Source organism: Prionailurus bengalensis, chromosome B1 (assembly GCF_016509475.1).
Source record: "Prionailurus bengalensis isolate Pbe53 chromosome B1, Fcat_Pben_1.1_paternal_pri, whole genome shotgun sequence".
Classification (NCBI taxonomy): Eukaryota; Metazoa; Chordata; class Mammalia; order Carnivora; family Felidae; genus Prionailurus; species Prionailurus bengalensis.
In genome coordinates, this window is record NC_057344.1 from 38460612 (window position 1) to 38478390 (window position 17779).

General features: G+C 37.5%; 1 protein-coding gene across 4 annotated transcripts in view; it reads right to left on the reverse strand.

The window, feature by feature from the left end:
* The window catches only part of PSD3 (pleckstrin and Sec7 domain containing 3), a 674080-nt gene that overhangs the window by 72104 nt on the left and 584197 nt on the right, over positions 1 to 17779 (reverse strand). For all 4 annotated transcript variants that reach the window (XM_043562534.1, XM_043562553.1, XM_043562562.1 and 1 more), the window contains one exon: positions 1478 to 1635. In XM_043562534.1, coding sequence (XP_043418469.1) covers positions 1478 to 1635 — 158 coding nt within the window. The remainder of the gene's footprint in view (positions 1 to 1477; positions 1636 to 17779) is intronic.

The following is a 17779-nucleotide window of genomic DNA, read 5'->3' on the forward strand; positions in this document are numbered from 1 at the left end:
TGCAAAGACCAGCACTGACTGGCAGCACTCAATAAATATTTGTGAATTTATAAATGAATGGGAGGATGAGTCAGGACAGATTAAGGTAGACAGAATGTCAGCCCATCTAAAATCATTTCCTTTATGGATTACTCTGAGAAACCACACTAACCTAAGACCACACTAGGTATCAATTCCTCTTTGCACCCCATATGTTTCTATAATCTGATTTCTTTGCCTCTGTTAATTCAATTCATTGATTTCTGCAACACTTCTATCTGAAGTAATTAGAACTTCTTAGTTATCATACTTGGTATTTTACATTAAAGAATGTTGGGGAACAGAATAATTTGAAGGACTCTGATGACTAAGAGCTGTAATTATACATCTGGCTATGAGTCCCTCTGTGGTGTTAAAGCTGTCTTACTCCCATGCTAAAAAAAAATCCTGTGAAACTTGGATTTCCTTACAACTTCCTCCTCACCTGATGTCAGCAATTTCATACCTCCGGAAATTCAACATTCACAAATCACCAGAGTACTTGCTGCTGTTCTTATTTCTTTTTTTGATCTTACATTGCTTTGATCAACAAGTATGCAGATACTTGTGTTCACTATCTTGATGTTAAATTTTAATTCCAATGCCAAATGCAGTCAATTGGTAGTGTTGGGAGTGATTCTGAAGTCAAGCTCAGGTTCTGTGCAAAGCATGAAGAATTAACACTGTCACAGACACTGATGGTGTGTACTCCTATAAAAATTCCTTTTGTAGAGGCTCAGTTCTGAAAATGCAAAGTTTCTCGCGTCACAAATCCAGAATTCTCTGTGTGAAAGGCTCCACTTCTAATGTGAAAGTTGTCATGGACCCCTTATTGAACTGGAAATCCATCCCGATTTCTTGCCCACAATATAATTTTATCTTTTTCCTCTAGTTTAATCACAGACTATTAGAGCTCAGGAAGAGAAAGAAGAGAGAGGGAACAAAATGGAAATCTACACTTATTGAACAGTTTCTATATGCCAGGCACTGTATGAAGTACTTTATATATACACTTGATCTCATGTAATTCTCATTAGAACCTTATGAAATAAACATTATCATCTGCACTAATGACAAGCTAAGATTCAAAGAAGTTAAATTACATGCCAGGACGAAGAGCTAGGAAATGGTGATTTGAATCCAGGTCTATTTTACTCTCTGTGTGATAAAACTTACATTGTACAACCCTTGTATTTTATTCATAAAATATTAACTTCTATAGATGGTTTGTGGTTGACTAAAAGTCACAGGGCTGCCTTATAGCAACACAAAAAAATTGAACTTAGAGTTTCTATTTCTGATTCTAGTTTTCTTAGGCATTTGTCCCTCTTGTGTAACCAATTAATGACTTTGAATCCAACATGAAAAATTTCCCCTGAAGATCCTGATTCTATTTCTCGGTATACAGTGGTGTTATGCAAACTAAAAAGCCAAACCAAATCAAACCAGTGAAACATACTGAGCTTGAAAAAGCAAGACCCTCCAGTCGGCAGTTTTAAGTTTAAGTACATTCGGCTTCTTCTCGTAGTCTATGGCCTTGGATGCCAGCGCATGATGCACACTCACGGCGTTTTTCAAATCCTCTTCAGACAGGGCCTTTTCAGGTTTATATTCATCCTACAGATAGATAGATGGATACAAAGAAAGCTAAGACAAGATCATATTCAGATTTCATCTTCTCTTTTTATGATAAGAAAAAAAACCCTAAAACTAAAAGAAAAACAAATTAGAAAATCCATGAAGGCATGGAAAAAGTGAAATGGTGTAAAAACAACTCTTTGCTACTTCAGGTACCCATCAAGAGAATTTTACTGATGGTGAAAACCTTGCCATTGTGTTCTTAGCTCTAAAGATACTATATTTTCTTCCTACTTTTTTTTGAGTCTAATATTATCAAAAGAAAAATCAAAAGTAAAATAAAATGATTCCTCCAACGGTTCTTTGAAAGAAAAGAGGGAAAATCAGTTTAATAATCAGGAGAAGGCTTAACCCTATTATAGATATAAAAAGGAAAGTGCCATATGAAGATGCAATTTTATATTTGGGCACGAATTATACACAGAATTTATAAAGGTTTTCTGTATGGCTTCCCTCCAAACTAACAATAGAAAATCCCAACTAGTAGAATAACAAGACTTTAAAGCAAATTTGATTATTAATATCATATTTTTATGTCTATAGTTTTTCCAGGTCCAATAGAATAACAAAAGGACCTCAAAATTAATTAAATACAGTAGACACTGCAAAAATGTTTTAGGATATGTTTTCTAGTGTTTAAGGTCTCCTCTTCCCTCTTCGCATATATTGTCAGACATGATGCTAAAAAACTTGCACTTCTATAAAGAAAACACACAAGAACATACAGCCTTCTCACCTAATTAGTAGCAAATCCTTAAGGAAGATATTGCCTATTCTCTTATCACAGCCTGGTTTTACATTCCCAAAAAAACAATTACACATTCTCATTCCTCCTACTTCCTTCCCCCATCCCTGCCACAAATCAAGCAATTCAAATGTACTATTGCTATTAATTAAAACTGAGTCAGAAATAAACAGCAGCTGTTTGTCCTTAATGATCAGTCAGTGACAGTGATGAGAGACAAAGGTAAGGGAAACCTCAAATACACAGTAAATACCAATTGGAGTATAAAGATTACCCAGATTTATAATATTAAATGATGAAATTTCTTTTCTTTTTAGCTTATGAATACTTTATTTTATGATTTTTTAAAATATAATTTATTGTCAAGTTAGCCAGTGTATACAGTGTATACAGAGTGTTCTTGGCTTTGGGAGTAGATTCTATTTTAAGATTGCAACAAGTGTATTTTATTAAGCTTCAGAGATTAAGAACTGTTGACAATGGACAGTCACCTACAGAAGTATGATGAAGAAAGAAAGAAAATAAAAAGAAATCTTAAGTTAAATACAATATATTTACATATATCTATTCTATAATTCCCATTAACGCAGAAAGCTGTAATCTAGTTATGTTTTGGGGTCCTGTCTTTTCTAAATGAGATTTTTCTTTTTAGCATTCCAAAGATTCACAAATTTCCTCAGGGAGGTATCAACTAGAGGAAGAGGTCCCCATCAGCCTTAGGATCATGCTACAATAGAACCCTGCATAGCTGACCATCCACTCGATTTAACTTACACTTAAGTCCAGATAGGAATCTGAAATAGATAAATAATGGGGAGTGGGGATAAAAGACCACGAACAAAATGATCTTCAGAGAATTTATACGCTACCTCCATTTCCATACATACTGATCTCTAACACTTGATATTGGAGTATGCATAGAGATCAGCTTAGAAATTTCTATGAACCTTTTTTGATATTCTAGGTCCATGACTTGGCCTAGAATTATCTTAATCTCTTCTCACTAGTTTCTTTTTGATTTAATTTCTTGTTTGAATTTAAGATGATTACTTAGTCCTTTTGTTTTTCCTATTACTTTTTTAATTAAGAAAGAATTTAAGGCTATAATTTTTCTTCTGAGCACAGGTTACACGTAGTTTGAGAATGAAGAGTACTTTTTCATTGTTCTCTAGATAGTTTGCAGTTTTATTTTTTGATCTCTTCTTTGATCTTAGTCATGTCAAAGAGTATGTTTCTTGAGTTTAAAGTTACCTAAGGTTTTAGTTATTTATCATTATATATCTCTAATTTTATTGGCTTGTGACCAGAGATTTTACAGCAGTCTGTAAAACCCATTTTATTTCTTCAAAATTTGTTAAGGGTAATTTGTTAAGGTTTTCAAACCACATTTGACTTTTGTTAATGTTCCATGGACATACAGAAAAAAAAATTATTCTCTGAGGGATGAGTATGCATTAAGAGATAAGTTCATTGATTCAATCCCTCTATATTCCTACACCATTTTTTCTAAATGTTCATCCCATTGAGACAAATATACTGACCTCTCTCTTTCACTATATTGTATTTTAAATTCTATTTGCATTTCTAATAGTTCTTGTTCACATTTTAGTTGCTATGTTGTTTGATGTATTTAGGTTTATGATTGTTATCTTCCTTAAATGATGGGCTATTTATTATTTTAAAATGTTCTTTATCTAGTAGTGCTTAGTTACATAAGATAGAAACTTAAAATGCTCTCTCCCATAAAAATGTTCTCTTTCTCTAATAGTCAACATCAACAAGGTAAGATTTTAAAAATCATTTCGCTTCCCTCCCTCCTTCTCATTAATCCTAAACTTTGCTGAAATACTTTATTATGTTTGTTCTGCAATATTATTAAAATTACTTGATATTATGCATTTTCTATTTTAAAAAACCTTACTTTGTACTTATATTACACATTCACTGAGTCTCTCCTTATTCTTTTAGATCTAATTGCTCACTAATTTTCTATCTTTCCTCTATCTTAAAGTGTTTTCTCATCCCTTGGTTATTTTCTCTCCTTTCGAGTATTTTTCTCAGGTGAATGATCTACTGTAGTCTTTATTTAAAAATATCTTTCACTTTCTTTGACAGGTATAGAACTCTTGGTTGCAGTCCCCTTCCACTCAGTATCTGTAGATGCTATTCTACTGTCATCTACCTTCCAGTTTTACAAAAGTCCAAAGCTAGTCTGATTCTTTTTTTTTTTTTTTCCATTTTACTGTATTTTCTGTTAGGAATCTTATACAGGTTTCTTTTTATCTTTAGAATTTAGGAATTTTTGGTATGCTATGCCTTAATATTCTCATCTACCCAGTTTCAAATGAAAGAATTCCTACCCCAATATGATTATTCACTTGGGCTGCAAACTGCTGCTAGAAATACTCAACCCAGTTGTACAGATGTGTGACAGCACACACATTTCTGGTCTCTAGCTATTGCTGCACTTAGTGCCAACAGACAATTCTTTTTTTTTTTAATAAATTTTTTTTAATTTTTAATTTATTTTGAGAGAGAGATAGCATGAGTGAGGGAGGGGCAGAAAGAGGGAGAGAGAGAGAGTCCCAAGTAGGCTCTATGCTGTCAGCAAGGAACCTGCTACAGGGCTCGAACTCACAAACCGCAAGTTCATGACCTGAGCTGAAATCAAGAGTCAGATGCTTAACTGACTGAGGAACCCAGGTGCCCCCAAACAATTCTTTCACACATCCATGATAGTCTCTGTTGCATTCTGCCAAATGTTCGCCATTCTTTTCAACACCCCAAGTCATTAAAACTGTGGCTAAGAGCATAGTTGCCTAGAGTTAGAACTGTCTAGGTTCAAATGACTAGTTCTAATATAATACTTAATGTTTTTGTGACCTTAGGTTAATTAAAGTCATTAAGCTTCACTTTCTAAGCTTGAGAAGCAGTGATAATACTTCCCTCATAAAGTAGTAGGATGAAGTTAAATGAGATACTGTTTGTTAAACTCTTAATGTTCACAGCATATAGTAACCACTCAAATTCTAGCTGGTATAATTTTTTTGTTTTTTAAAATGTTTTATTAATTTTTGAGGGGGAAAGGGGCAGAGGGAGAGGGGGACAGAGGATCTAAAGCAGGCTCTGTGCTGACAGCAGTGAGACTGATGTGGGGCTTGAACTCACAAACCGTGAGATCATGACCTGAGCCAAAGTCAGATGCTCAACGAACTAAGCCACCCAGGTGCCCCTGGCTGGTATAATTTCTAATAATTTCTTAGTAACAGGGTTGGCCTTATATAAGGTCAAACTTGTAAATATAAAACTTTCTGCTTACTACTCCATAAAAAACAATATTTGGTGACCATTTTTATCTCCTTTCTTTCTGAAACAGAAGAATCCTGTGTTCTCAGATCATCCTCTACATACCTTTCTTAGGAGCTTATTTCATGGATCATTATTTTTCTTCTATATTTTTAATCATTCTCTATCTACTGGCTTCTTCCTCAAAGCCTATAAATATATTCAAAGTCTCTCTTATCATTGTAAGATAATTGTTTCTTCTAAATACTGCTTTCTCCTCTGGTATCACCTCTTTTCTTTTATGTATGATAAGTTAGCTGTTTCTATGTATTAATTTCCAGTTTATCCTTTAACCCACTGCAATTTGGAATCCATTTCTACATTTTACTAAAACTGCTCTGGCAAAGGTCATCAATGACCACCTAATTGAAAATTTCGAGAAATTATTGTTAGTTCTTACCATATGGCACCCAAGGAATTCAACAAAATTCTTGAAATTCTTCCTTTGCTTATGTTACAATACACTCCTTGTTTCTCTCCTACCTCTCTGAGCAGTGTTTTGTTATCTCCTCTTTCAACTATCCTCCAGATGTCAGTTCTGCCACTGTCTTTCATCTTTTCTCATTCCATAAATACCACATGGGATGATTACAACTGCTCTTATCAGTTAAACTCTCACCTATATCATGATGTCTAACAAAGTGCTGTAGGTTGAATGAGAAACATAAGACCAATTGATAGCTATTAATGAATGACTTCAACCGTGAAACCTGGAGCAATTAAATATTCTTAGAAAATATTGTCTGTGCGGATATTTTATTTATTTTTTTTTAAATGTTTACTTATTTTGAGAAAGAGAGTGCAAGCATATGCAAATGGGGGAGGGGCAGAGACAGAGAGGGAGAGAGAGCATCCCACGCAGGCTCCATGCTCTCAGCACAGAGCCTGATGCAGGGCTCAATACCATGCACCATGAGATCATGACCTGAGTTGAAATCAAGAATCGAACACTTAACCGACTGAGGCACCCAGGCACCCCTGCTGATATTTTCCTTTAAAACCAAGCCTGAAGGATGACATCCTTAGACTGCTATAAAAGTGCAAGAAATTTTAAAATGCAACATTTATTATAGTCCTACATAAAAGCTAACAGTAATCATCAATGTAGGACAACTGTACCATTGTGGCTGAACAGGACTCTATTCCAGGGCAGTTTCTAAACTCTGAGATACATTGCCAGTTTACCTTACATTGGAAGTAAAATATTGCACAGGACAGAAATGGAAGGCAAGATCCATAGTGAGGATGGAACTGAAGTCTAGGAATCTTAAGTCTTACAAACTTCTGTTTTTCTAGATGGTACTAATATCACTTTACTATGAAAAAAAAATAAGGAAAAATAGGAGAGGATCAAGATAATGGAGTAGGAAGATCCTGAGCTCACCCCTTCCATGAACATACCAAAAGCTACAACTATATATAGAACGACTATCTCTGAGAAGAAACTGAAGAAAAGCAGAACAGATAATTTACGACTAAGGATATAAAGAAAACAAACAAAATGTCCACAAAGAGTTCGGTAGGAGGGGTGGAGATGCTGTCTAGTTAGGAACCATACCTTTGGTTCAGTGACCCACAGAGAAAGGGATTTCAGAATCAAAGAGGGCCCTCCCTGAGGAAGGAGGGTTCCAAGCCACACATTGAGCTCCATAGCCCAGGGGATCTGTACTGGAAAGATAATCACCCATAATGTCTGTTTTGAAAATCATTTGGAGTTTAGGTCTGGGATAGCCAGAAGAAAGTAGGAAGCTGTTACTTTAAAAGGTGCACACACAACTCACTTGCTCCAAATCCTAGCACACAGTCAGCAGTTTTAAAAGTACCTGGGTTAAACTGAGGAGATCTATTAACTAATTTTAGCATGTGTGAGAGAGGCAGGGATCTGTCAGAGGAACATTCGCTAGGAATGGAAGGGCTGGCAAGAACCATTTCTGACACTCTCCATCTACTATGCTAACACCATTCACCCAGTGCTAACATTCACCTGTGGACTTGCACTGCCAAACTGCCTCCCCCAGCCTAGCACTCTTCCTAGGTGGCTCCCTGCCCCACCAAACATGCTGGTGGCCTCACCAGCACCAGTGAGCCACACCCCCAACCCAGGGACACTGCACACCAGAGCATCTACAACAGTCATAGCTTAGCTCACATCCAGCTGTACCAGAGAGCTGTCCTGCCCATCAACACTCCTACAGCTGTCATAGCCACGCCTCTAAGTTAGCTGTGCTGGGGCCAACCCAGCACACCAGCATGCTTGCAGCAGTCACAGCCAGGATGCCTAGTCAGATGGGCTGGGGTCAACCCCATTTGCCAGCATGCCCATAGCAGTCATAGCCAAGCCTCATAGACAGCCATGCTGAGTCCTGTATAACAGTGAGTCTGTGCCAGTCATGACTCAGCCATAAGAGGAGTGTTCACACTGCCAACACAAGGGCTTGGATGACCAAGATTTGCACTACTGGACCCCATAGGACACCTTCTGCATAAGACTACTCCTTCAAAACTTGGAGATGTAACTGATCTATGCAAGATACAGAAACAAACAAAATTATACAAAATTAAGAGACAGAGGAATATATTCCAAATGAAAGAGCAAGACAAAACCCAAGAAGAAGAACTAAATGAATCAGAGATAAGCAATCTAACAGATAACGAGTCTAAAGTGATGGTCATAAAGATGCTCACTGAAATTAGGAAAAGAATGGATAAACACAGTAAGAACTTCAACAAAGAGAAAATATAAAAAAACAATCAGAGCTGAAGAATACAATAACTAAAATGAAAAATACACTAGAAGGAATCAACAGCAGCAGATTAAATGAAGCAGAAAAATGGATCAATGATTTGGAATATAGGTAACAGAAATCATGTAACTGAAACAGTCACAAGAAAAATGAACTTTAAGAAAAGGATAATTTAAAGGACCCATGAAACAACATCTAATATACTAAGATTCATATTAAAAGGGTCCCAGAAGGAGAAGTGAAAAAGGAACAGCAACACTATTTGAAGAAATAATAGGTGAAAATTACCTTAATCTGGAGAATGAAACAGATATCCAAGTCCAGGAAGCAGAGAACCTCAAAAAAGATGAACCCAGAAAGGCCCATTGCAATACACATAATAAAGTGTCAACAGGTAAAGAGAGAACCTTAAAAGCAGTAAAATAAAAACAACCAGTTATATTCAAGAGAACCCCATACAATGACCAGCAGGTTTTTCAGGAGTAACGTTATAGTCCAGAGGGGAGTGGCACAATATATTCAAAGTATTGAAAGGAAAAACTTACAACCAAGAATCTTTCATCTGGCAAGGTTATCACTCAGAATAGGAGACAGAAGTAAGGTGTTTCCCAGAAAAGCAAAAGCTAAAATAGTTGATCAATATCAAACTAGTCTTACAAGAATTATTAAAGGGACTTCTTTAGCAGAAAAGGACATAACTAGAAAAAATAGGAAGGAAACAATCTTACTGCTAAAGATCAATATAGTAAAGGTAGTGGATCAAATATTAACATAGCTAGTATGAAGGTTAAAAGACAAAAGTAGGTAAATCATCTAGACCTAAAACAGTTAGTCTAGGGATAAAAAATAATAAGATGTAAAATATGACATCAAAAATATAAAATGTGTTGGGGGGGATGGGAGGATGTAGTGCTTTTCCACAGCACTGGAACTTCAGCCATCTGCAACTTAGAATAGTTTGCTATATATAGAATGCTATTTACGAACCTTATGGTAACCACAAACCAAAAACCTGTAATAAATACAAAAAAAATACATAAATAAATAAAGAGAAAGGAATACAAACACCAAGAAAAATCACAAAATCCAACAGACAATGGCCAGAGAAAGGAACAGAGAAGAACTACAAAAACAAACAGAAAACAACAAACAAAATGACAATAAGTACATATTTATCAATAATTACTTTACATGTAAATGGACTAAATGCTCCAATAAAAAAGACACAGGGTGGCTGAATGGATTAAAAAACAAGATACTAATCCAACTGCCTAGGACGCCTGAGGGCAGGGCGAAAGTAGGGAGAGCAGTGCCATTGGGTTGGCTGCCCTGAGGTGGGAGCTAGGCTCCCTGGGCTTGGCATCAGGGTTGGATTTGGTAGGGACTGTTTGGGATACCACTGGGGCTTGCTTGTAAGGTTGCTTTAGGGATGAAATTATAAGAAAAAAACTGGGAAACAACAACAACAAGAAACACTTACAGGCTAAAGAAATAGAGAAGAAAAAAATAACTGGAAGCAAATGTGTTGTGAAAACACAACAGTTCAAAACAATTGTATGCAACAAAGAAGTTCTAATAAAAAAGTTTACAGTGATGTAGGTCCACTTCAAAAACCAAGAAAAGTCTCAAATGAATAATCTAACATTATACCTGAAGGAACTAGAAAAAGAAGAACAAAACCCATAGGTCATAGAAGGAAGGAAATAATAAAGGTCAATGTGGAAATAAATGAAATAGAAAGTAAAAAAAGAAAAAAAAACAATAGAAAAGATCAATGAAACTAAAGGCAGTTCTCTGAAAAGAAATACTAAGTTGAAAAACTCTGAGCCAGACTCATGAAGAGAAAAAACAGCCCAAATCAATAAAATCAGAAATGAGAGAAGTTGTAACTTATACCACAGAAACACAAAGGATTGTAACAGACTACTATGAAAAATTACGTGGGAATAAAGGGGACAACCTAGGAGAAATGGATAAATTCCTAGAAACATACAATATTTCAAGACTGAATCAAGAAGAAACAGAAAATGTGAACAGACCAATTACTAGTAATAGCATTGAACCAGTAATAGAAAAATTCACCTCGAACAAAACTTTAGGACCAGATGGCTTCGGAGGTAAATTCTATAAAACATTTAAGAAGAGTTAATAACTATCCTCGAACTGTTCCAAAAAACTGAAGAATAAAGAACACTTTGAAAGTTTTACTTTTATGAGGTCAACATAACCTAAAAACAAAAGACAACACTGAAAGAGACAATTACAGGCCAATATGTCTGGTGAACATAGATGCAAATACCCTCAACAAAATAGTACTAAACTGAATTCAGCAATACATTAAAAGGAACATACATAATGATCAAGAGGGATTTATTCCAGGATTGCAAGGATCTTTCAGTCTTAGCAAATTAATCATCATGATACTCCATATTAATAAAAAGAGGATAAAAATCATACTATCATCTCAATAGATGCAGAGAAAGCATTGATACAATTCAATATCTGTTTATGATAAAAACTCTCAACAAACTGGTATAGAGGGTATAGAGGGCACATACCTCGACATAATAAAGTCCATATATGAAAAACCTATAGCTAATTTCAGAGTCAATGATAAAAAACTAAAGGATTTTCCTCAAAAATCAGAAACAGGGATGCTCACTCCTGTCACTTTCATTCAATATAACATCAGGAGACCTAGGAGACCCAGTCATGGTAATAAGGAAAAAAAAAAAGAACATCCAAATTGGTAAAGAAGAGGTAAATGTCTCCATTTGCAGATGACATGATAGTATATATAGAAAATCCTAAACACTCAACCAAAAACTATTAGAACTAGAATAAATTTGAGGGAGGAGTTAAGATAGTGGATAAATGGGACCCTGGGCATTTCTTGTCCTTCAAACACAGCTGGATAGAGGTCAGATCACTTGGGACACCCAGGAAAAAGATCTGAAGACTGGCAGAAGGATCTCCACCATTGGATGGAGACAGTGTGGCAGGTGTGAGGTGTATGGAACAGAACTTGGGGAGAGAAAAACAGAGCATGCTGTGGAGCGGGAGAAAGATAGAGGGGTTTAGAGAGTGCGGTATTGGGTTTGCACAAGAGGACAATCTCTCTGGATCATGGGGGAGTGAGAGGTACTAAGTGTAGTAAGTTTTTGTTTTTGTTTTTGTTTTTAATATATGAAATTTATTGACAAATTGGTTTCCATACAACACCCAGTGCTCATCCCAAAAGGTGCCCTCCTCAATACCCATCAACCACCCTCTCCTCCCTCCCACCCCCCATCAACCCTCAGTTTGTTCTCAGTTTTTAACAGTCTCTTATGCTTTGGCTCTCTCCCACTCTAACCTCTTTTTTTTTTTTTTCCTTCCCCTCCCCCATGGGTTCCTGTTAAGTTTCTCAGGATCCACATAAGAGTGAAACCATATGGTATCTGTCTTTCTCTGTATGGCTTATTTCACTTAGCATCACACTCTCCAGTTCCATCCACGTTGCTACAAAAGGCCATATTTCATTTTTTCTCATTGCCACGTAGTACTCCATTGTGTATATAAACCACAATTTCTTTATCCATTCATCAGTTGATGGACATTTAGGCTCTTTCCATAATTTGGCTATTGTTGAGAGTGCTGCTATGAACATTGGGGTACAAGTGGCCCTATGCATCAGTACTCCTGTATCCCTTGGATAAATTCCTAGCAGTGCTATTGCTGGGTCATAGGGTAGGTCTATTTTTAATTTTCTGAGGAACCTCCACACTGCTTTCCAGAGGCTGCACCAATTTGCATTCCCACCAACAGTGCAAGAGGGTTCCCGTTTCTCCACATCCTCTCCAGCATCTATAGTCTCCTGATTTGTTCATTTTGGCCACTCTGACTGGCATGAGGTGATACCTGAGTGTGGTTTTGATTTGTATTTCCCTGATAAGGAGCGACGCTGAACATCTTTTCATGTGCCTGTTGGCCATCCGGATGTCTTCTTTAGAGAAGTGTCTATTCATGTTTTCTGCCCATTTCTTCACTGGGTTATTTGTTTTTCGGGTGTGGAGTTTGGTGAGCTCTTTATAGATTTTGGATACTAGCCCTTTGTCCGATATGTCATTTGCGAATATCTTTTCCCATTCCGTTGGTTGCCTTTTCGTTTTGTTGGTTGTTTCCTTTGCTGTGCAGAAGCTTTTTATCTTCATAAGGTCCCAGTAATTCACTTTTGCTTTTAATTCCCTTGCCTTTGGGGATGTGTCGAGTAAGAGATTGCTACGGCTGAGGTCAGAGAGGTCTTTTCCTGCTTTCTCCTCTAAGGTTTTGATGGTTTCCTGTCTCACATTTAGGTCCTTTATCCATTTTGAGTTTATTTTTGTGAATGGTGTGAGAAAGTAGTCTAGTTTCAACCTTCTGCATGTTGCTGTCCAGTTCTCCCAGCACCATTTGTTAAAGAGGCTGTCTTTTTTCCATTGGATGTTCTTTCCTGCTTTGTCAAAGATGAGTTGGCCATACGTTTGTGGGTCTAGTTCTGGGGTTTCTATTCTATTCCATTGGTCTATGTGTCTGTTTTTGTGCCATGTTTTTGTTTTTTGCAAACAGCATTTGGAGCACAAACTCTGGAGGTTTAGGAAGTATATGATTTTCTCCTAAGCAGAGCTGTGGCATGTGCTTCTGAGGAGGAGAGAGCTGGCCTGGGAGTGCAGAACATGGTATAAGGATCTCCAGGGCTTTCACTGATGGGGGACAAAGGTGCACACACAGGACAGAAAACTTGGTTGCTGCTTTTCACTGTGCTACTCCATAGATTCTGAGTATTGTGCAGGTGGGGGACTGTTTTTCTGGGACAAAGGACATCAGACACAATGTGGAGAAATTCTATTCTGGAGAAGGGGGGTGAATCCACACAGTGCTGGGTCCTCTAGACTTTGAGTTTTGAAACCCAGCGACACACCAAATAAAAAATGCAGGAGAGCTGTGGCACAAGACACACTGACTATCCTCACTATTCTGTAAGGGCTTCCTGAACAGTGGGGCTGTAAGATCCCATCCACAGACTAGAGAGTGGGTAGTGCCATTTTCCCTCTCAATACCAACATGGTGGGACTTTAAGAACAGAGTGGCCCTCAGTGGAGGTGGGACCCATTTACATCAAACCTCACCCCTTTGTGCCTGCAACTGCTTATTTACTAGGGCATAACTAACTTAGAATGAGTAGAGAAGGCCACTCCTCTAGAACACCAGCACAGCAGCACCCTGAATGCACCAGTGTACTGAAAATAGAGTGCTTCAGAACATCTTCTGGTGGAAATAGGACCAAGGCTTATTTTTTTCTTCTTCCTTTTTTTCCTATTGGAATCAGGGTTATAGTTGTTTGTTTGTTTTTTCATTTCCTTCTCTTTTTTGGATCAGTCTTTTTTTCTTCTTTTCGTTTTCTTCCTTTTTTTCCTGTTGGGTTGTTTTGTTTTGTTTTGTTTTGCTTGTCTTGAGAATTATAGCTCTTTGATTACTTGTTTTTTTTCATTCTTTTTCTCTTTTTTTTTTGAATTAGGCTTGTTTTTTCTTCTTTTTCTTCAAGCTTATTTTGACAAACAAATCAAAGCACACCTGGTTAAAGGTCCAAATGCTCCACACTGCAAGCAAGGAGGAGCTCTAGAGGACTTATCAATGGGAAAGAGCAGCCAAAATGCAACAGCAGAGTGCACACAGCATACACCAGAAATACTTCTGTTTCTTCCCTGGACAGTATATGGTCCTTTTTGATTATAGCAGTACTCCCCGGTGTAGGAAATATAACAAGATTTCAAAACATTTAAAATACAGAAATGTAGCCAAAATGACAAGGCAGAGGAATCCTCCTCAAAAGAAAAGTCAAGAAGAAATCACAGCCAGGGTCTTGATGAAAAGACATATAAGGAATATATCTGAACAATTTAGAACAACAGTCATAAGACTATGACCTGAGCTTGAAAAAAGCATAGAAGAGAAAGGAAAACCCTACTACAGGGATCAAAGACCTAAAAATTAGGCTGAAATAAAAAATGCTACAACTGAGATGAAAAACTGACTGAATATAGTCACAACAAGGATTGAAGAATCAGAGGACAGAATAGGTGATATAGAAGATGAAATTATGGAAAATAATGAAGCTGAAGAGGCAAAAAACAAAACAAAACAAAACAAAACCAGCATTAGATCACAGAGACTTAGGGAACTCAGCGATTCTGTCAAACAACAATCTGTATCATATGCCTCCCAGAAGAAAAGAGCAAGAAAAGGGGATAGAAAGTTTATTTGAATAATTATAGCTGAGAACTTCCCTAACCTGGAGAAGGAAACAGAAATTCAAGGCTAAGAGACACAGAGAACTCTCCTAAAATTGACAAAAACAGGTCAACACCACTACATATCATACTGAGACTTGCAAAACACAGATATAAAGAGAATTCTGAAAGCAGCTAGGGCCAAAGTGTCTTTAACCTACAAGGGTAGACACATGAGGTTAGCAGCAGACTAGTCCACTGAAACTTGGCAGGTCAGAAGGGAATGGCAGGAAATATTCAATACACTGAATAGGAAAAATATGCAGCCAAGAATTTTTCATTCAGCAAAGCTCTCATTCAGAATAGAAGGAAACATAAAGAGTTTCCCAGAAAAACAAAAACTAAAGGAGTTTATGAACACAAAAACCAGTATTGTAAGAAAATTTAAGGGGGAGTCCTTGAGTGGAGACTAGAAAGGACCAGAGAACATTATGAGAAACACCAACACTACAGATAAAACAATGGCACTAAATTCATATCTTTCAATAATCACTGTGAATGTAAATGGATTAAATACTCCCATTGAAAGACATAGGGTATCAAAGATGGCAGAACAGCATGGAAGTCTTTTTTCCATCTTGCTTCCATGAAAACAGCCAGATCAACACTAAACCATCCTGCACACCTAGAAAACTGATTTGAACACAAAAATGTACACAACCTGAACCACAGAACTCAGGAGGTACATGGTGTAGAGAGGTGAACTGGGGGACAGAGAAGCTCTAGAGTGCAGGGAGCTGTTTTTTCTTGTGGAGAGAGGATGGAGATGAGGGGAGAGCACAGAAAAACACCGCCCCCCCTCCAAAAGCAACTGGAGAAAAAGTAGAAAAGGAAATAGCGACAGGGACTGAACTAAAAAGGGAGAAAGAAGAAAGTAGAGGGTTTAAATTTCATTAAGGCTCTATAAACAGGGGGAGCACAGAGTCTAAAACTCCACAGCTCGATTCCTGGTGGTACTCTGGTGGGAAGGATGAATCCCCAGGAGCAGAGAGTTAGGTCTGAGGGCCACATGGGAAAGGTGGTTCCCCTGCTGGAAGGACATCTGGTAGAGGCTATGCAGTCACCCCACAGGCATAGGTCCCAGCAGATGCCAGAAAACAACCACATTTGCTGGTGCTGGGACAAGGACATTAAAGGTGAAGCTTGGTGCCAGACATATGTTGTGATTTTCCATATCCCTAAAATGCTGCTACATGATTGTGAGCTTTTTCTGGGGCGGAATGGCACCCAGCCACAGTCTCTGGACATTGGCAGCAGCACGGTCCTGTGAATGTTCCTGGGTGTGGCTGGCACTTGGCCATTACTTGGTGAGACCTTCCCCCAGAAGGTCTGAGTGGGTTAAAGCCACAGTCCCTCAGAAGTGAGATTTTGGGAAACACAGCCGCATCTGATATAAAACTCAGGAGGGAGGTGCTGCCTGGCAACATGTTGGCCTGGTCACGGACCGTGTAAAAGCAGGGAGTGGATGGAAGCCAGAGACAAAGGGCGCGTGTGTGATTGTTAATCAGGGAGAACAGAGTTCCAACACTAGAGACTGAGCGGATGACGTGATTTTCATCCTTCCCATGCATGTGCATACACACCTACAAGCGCCAGAACAACTCAACCCAGTAAACTAAGCAGCACCAACTAATAGAGAACGGAGCCATTATGCTAAGCCCCACCCAACTGGGCCAACCTTGCTCTTCAGGAACACCAAAAGTCTCTCCCCCTGCTTAGTTTATGGACTATAGAGTGTTCACAGTTTGACTTCTAGGGGAAAATTATGTAATTCCAATCGTATTTCGGTCAGTTTGCTGGTCTATCTATTCAATTTTTTTTCTTCTTCTGTTCTTTTCTTGAATACACAAAAAATTTACTTTTATTTTCAATTTTTATTAAATATATTTTTGTTTTTTTTCTACTACATTTTTCACTTTTTTGTAAATTTTTCAAATTTTTTACTTCCATCATTTCATTCTATTTCATTGCATTCATTTTTTCAAATTTTCAAATGATTTCTTTTTTCTTTTTCTTTTCTTATCTTGCCCTTTTTATGTAATCTATCAAGCTCCTTTCAACAACCAGATGAAAAATACACATGGATTTAGCATCATTTGTTTGATTTCGTTGGGTGTTGTTTTTATTTTTTTTAACTTTAACTTTTTTTTACTTTATTCCTTTTCTACCTTCAAAATTATGAAATGAAGGAATTCACCACAAAAGAAAGGGAAGGAAGAAACGACAGCCAGGCACTTAATCAACACAGATACAAGCAAAATGTCTGAACCAGAATTTAGAATCATGATAATAAGAATACTAGCTGGAGACTAAAATAGATTAGAATCCCTTTCTGTGGAGACAGAAGTAAAAGGTAGCCATGATGAAATAAAAAATGCTATAACTGAGCTGCAATCTCAAATGACTGCCATGGCAGCAAGAATGGATGAGGCAGAGCAGTGAATCAGCAAGAGGACAAACTTATGGAGAGCAATGAAACAGAAAAAAAGAGGGAGACTAAGGCATAAGAGCATGACTTAAGAATTAGAGAACTCAGTGACTCATTAAAAAGGAACATCACAATCATAGGGGTCCAAGAAGATGAAGACAGAGATAAAGGGGTAGAAGATTTATGTGAGCAAATCATAGCAGAAAAACTTCCCAACCTGGGGAAAGACACAGACATGAAAATCCAAGAAGCACAGAGGACTCCCGTTATTAGCTTCAACAAAAACTGACCATCAATAAGGCATATCATAGTCAAATTCACAAAATCCGCAGGGATGGAAAGAATCATGAAAGCAGCAAGGGAAAAAAAGTCCTTAATCTACAATGGAAGACAGATCAGGCTTGCAGCAGACCTATCCACAGAAACTTGGCAGGCCAGAAAGGAGTGGCAGGATATAGTCAATATGCTGAATCAGAAAAATATGCATCCAAGAATTCTTTATCCAGCAAGACTGTCATTCAAAAGAGAAGGAGATTAAAAGTTTCCCAGACAA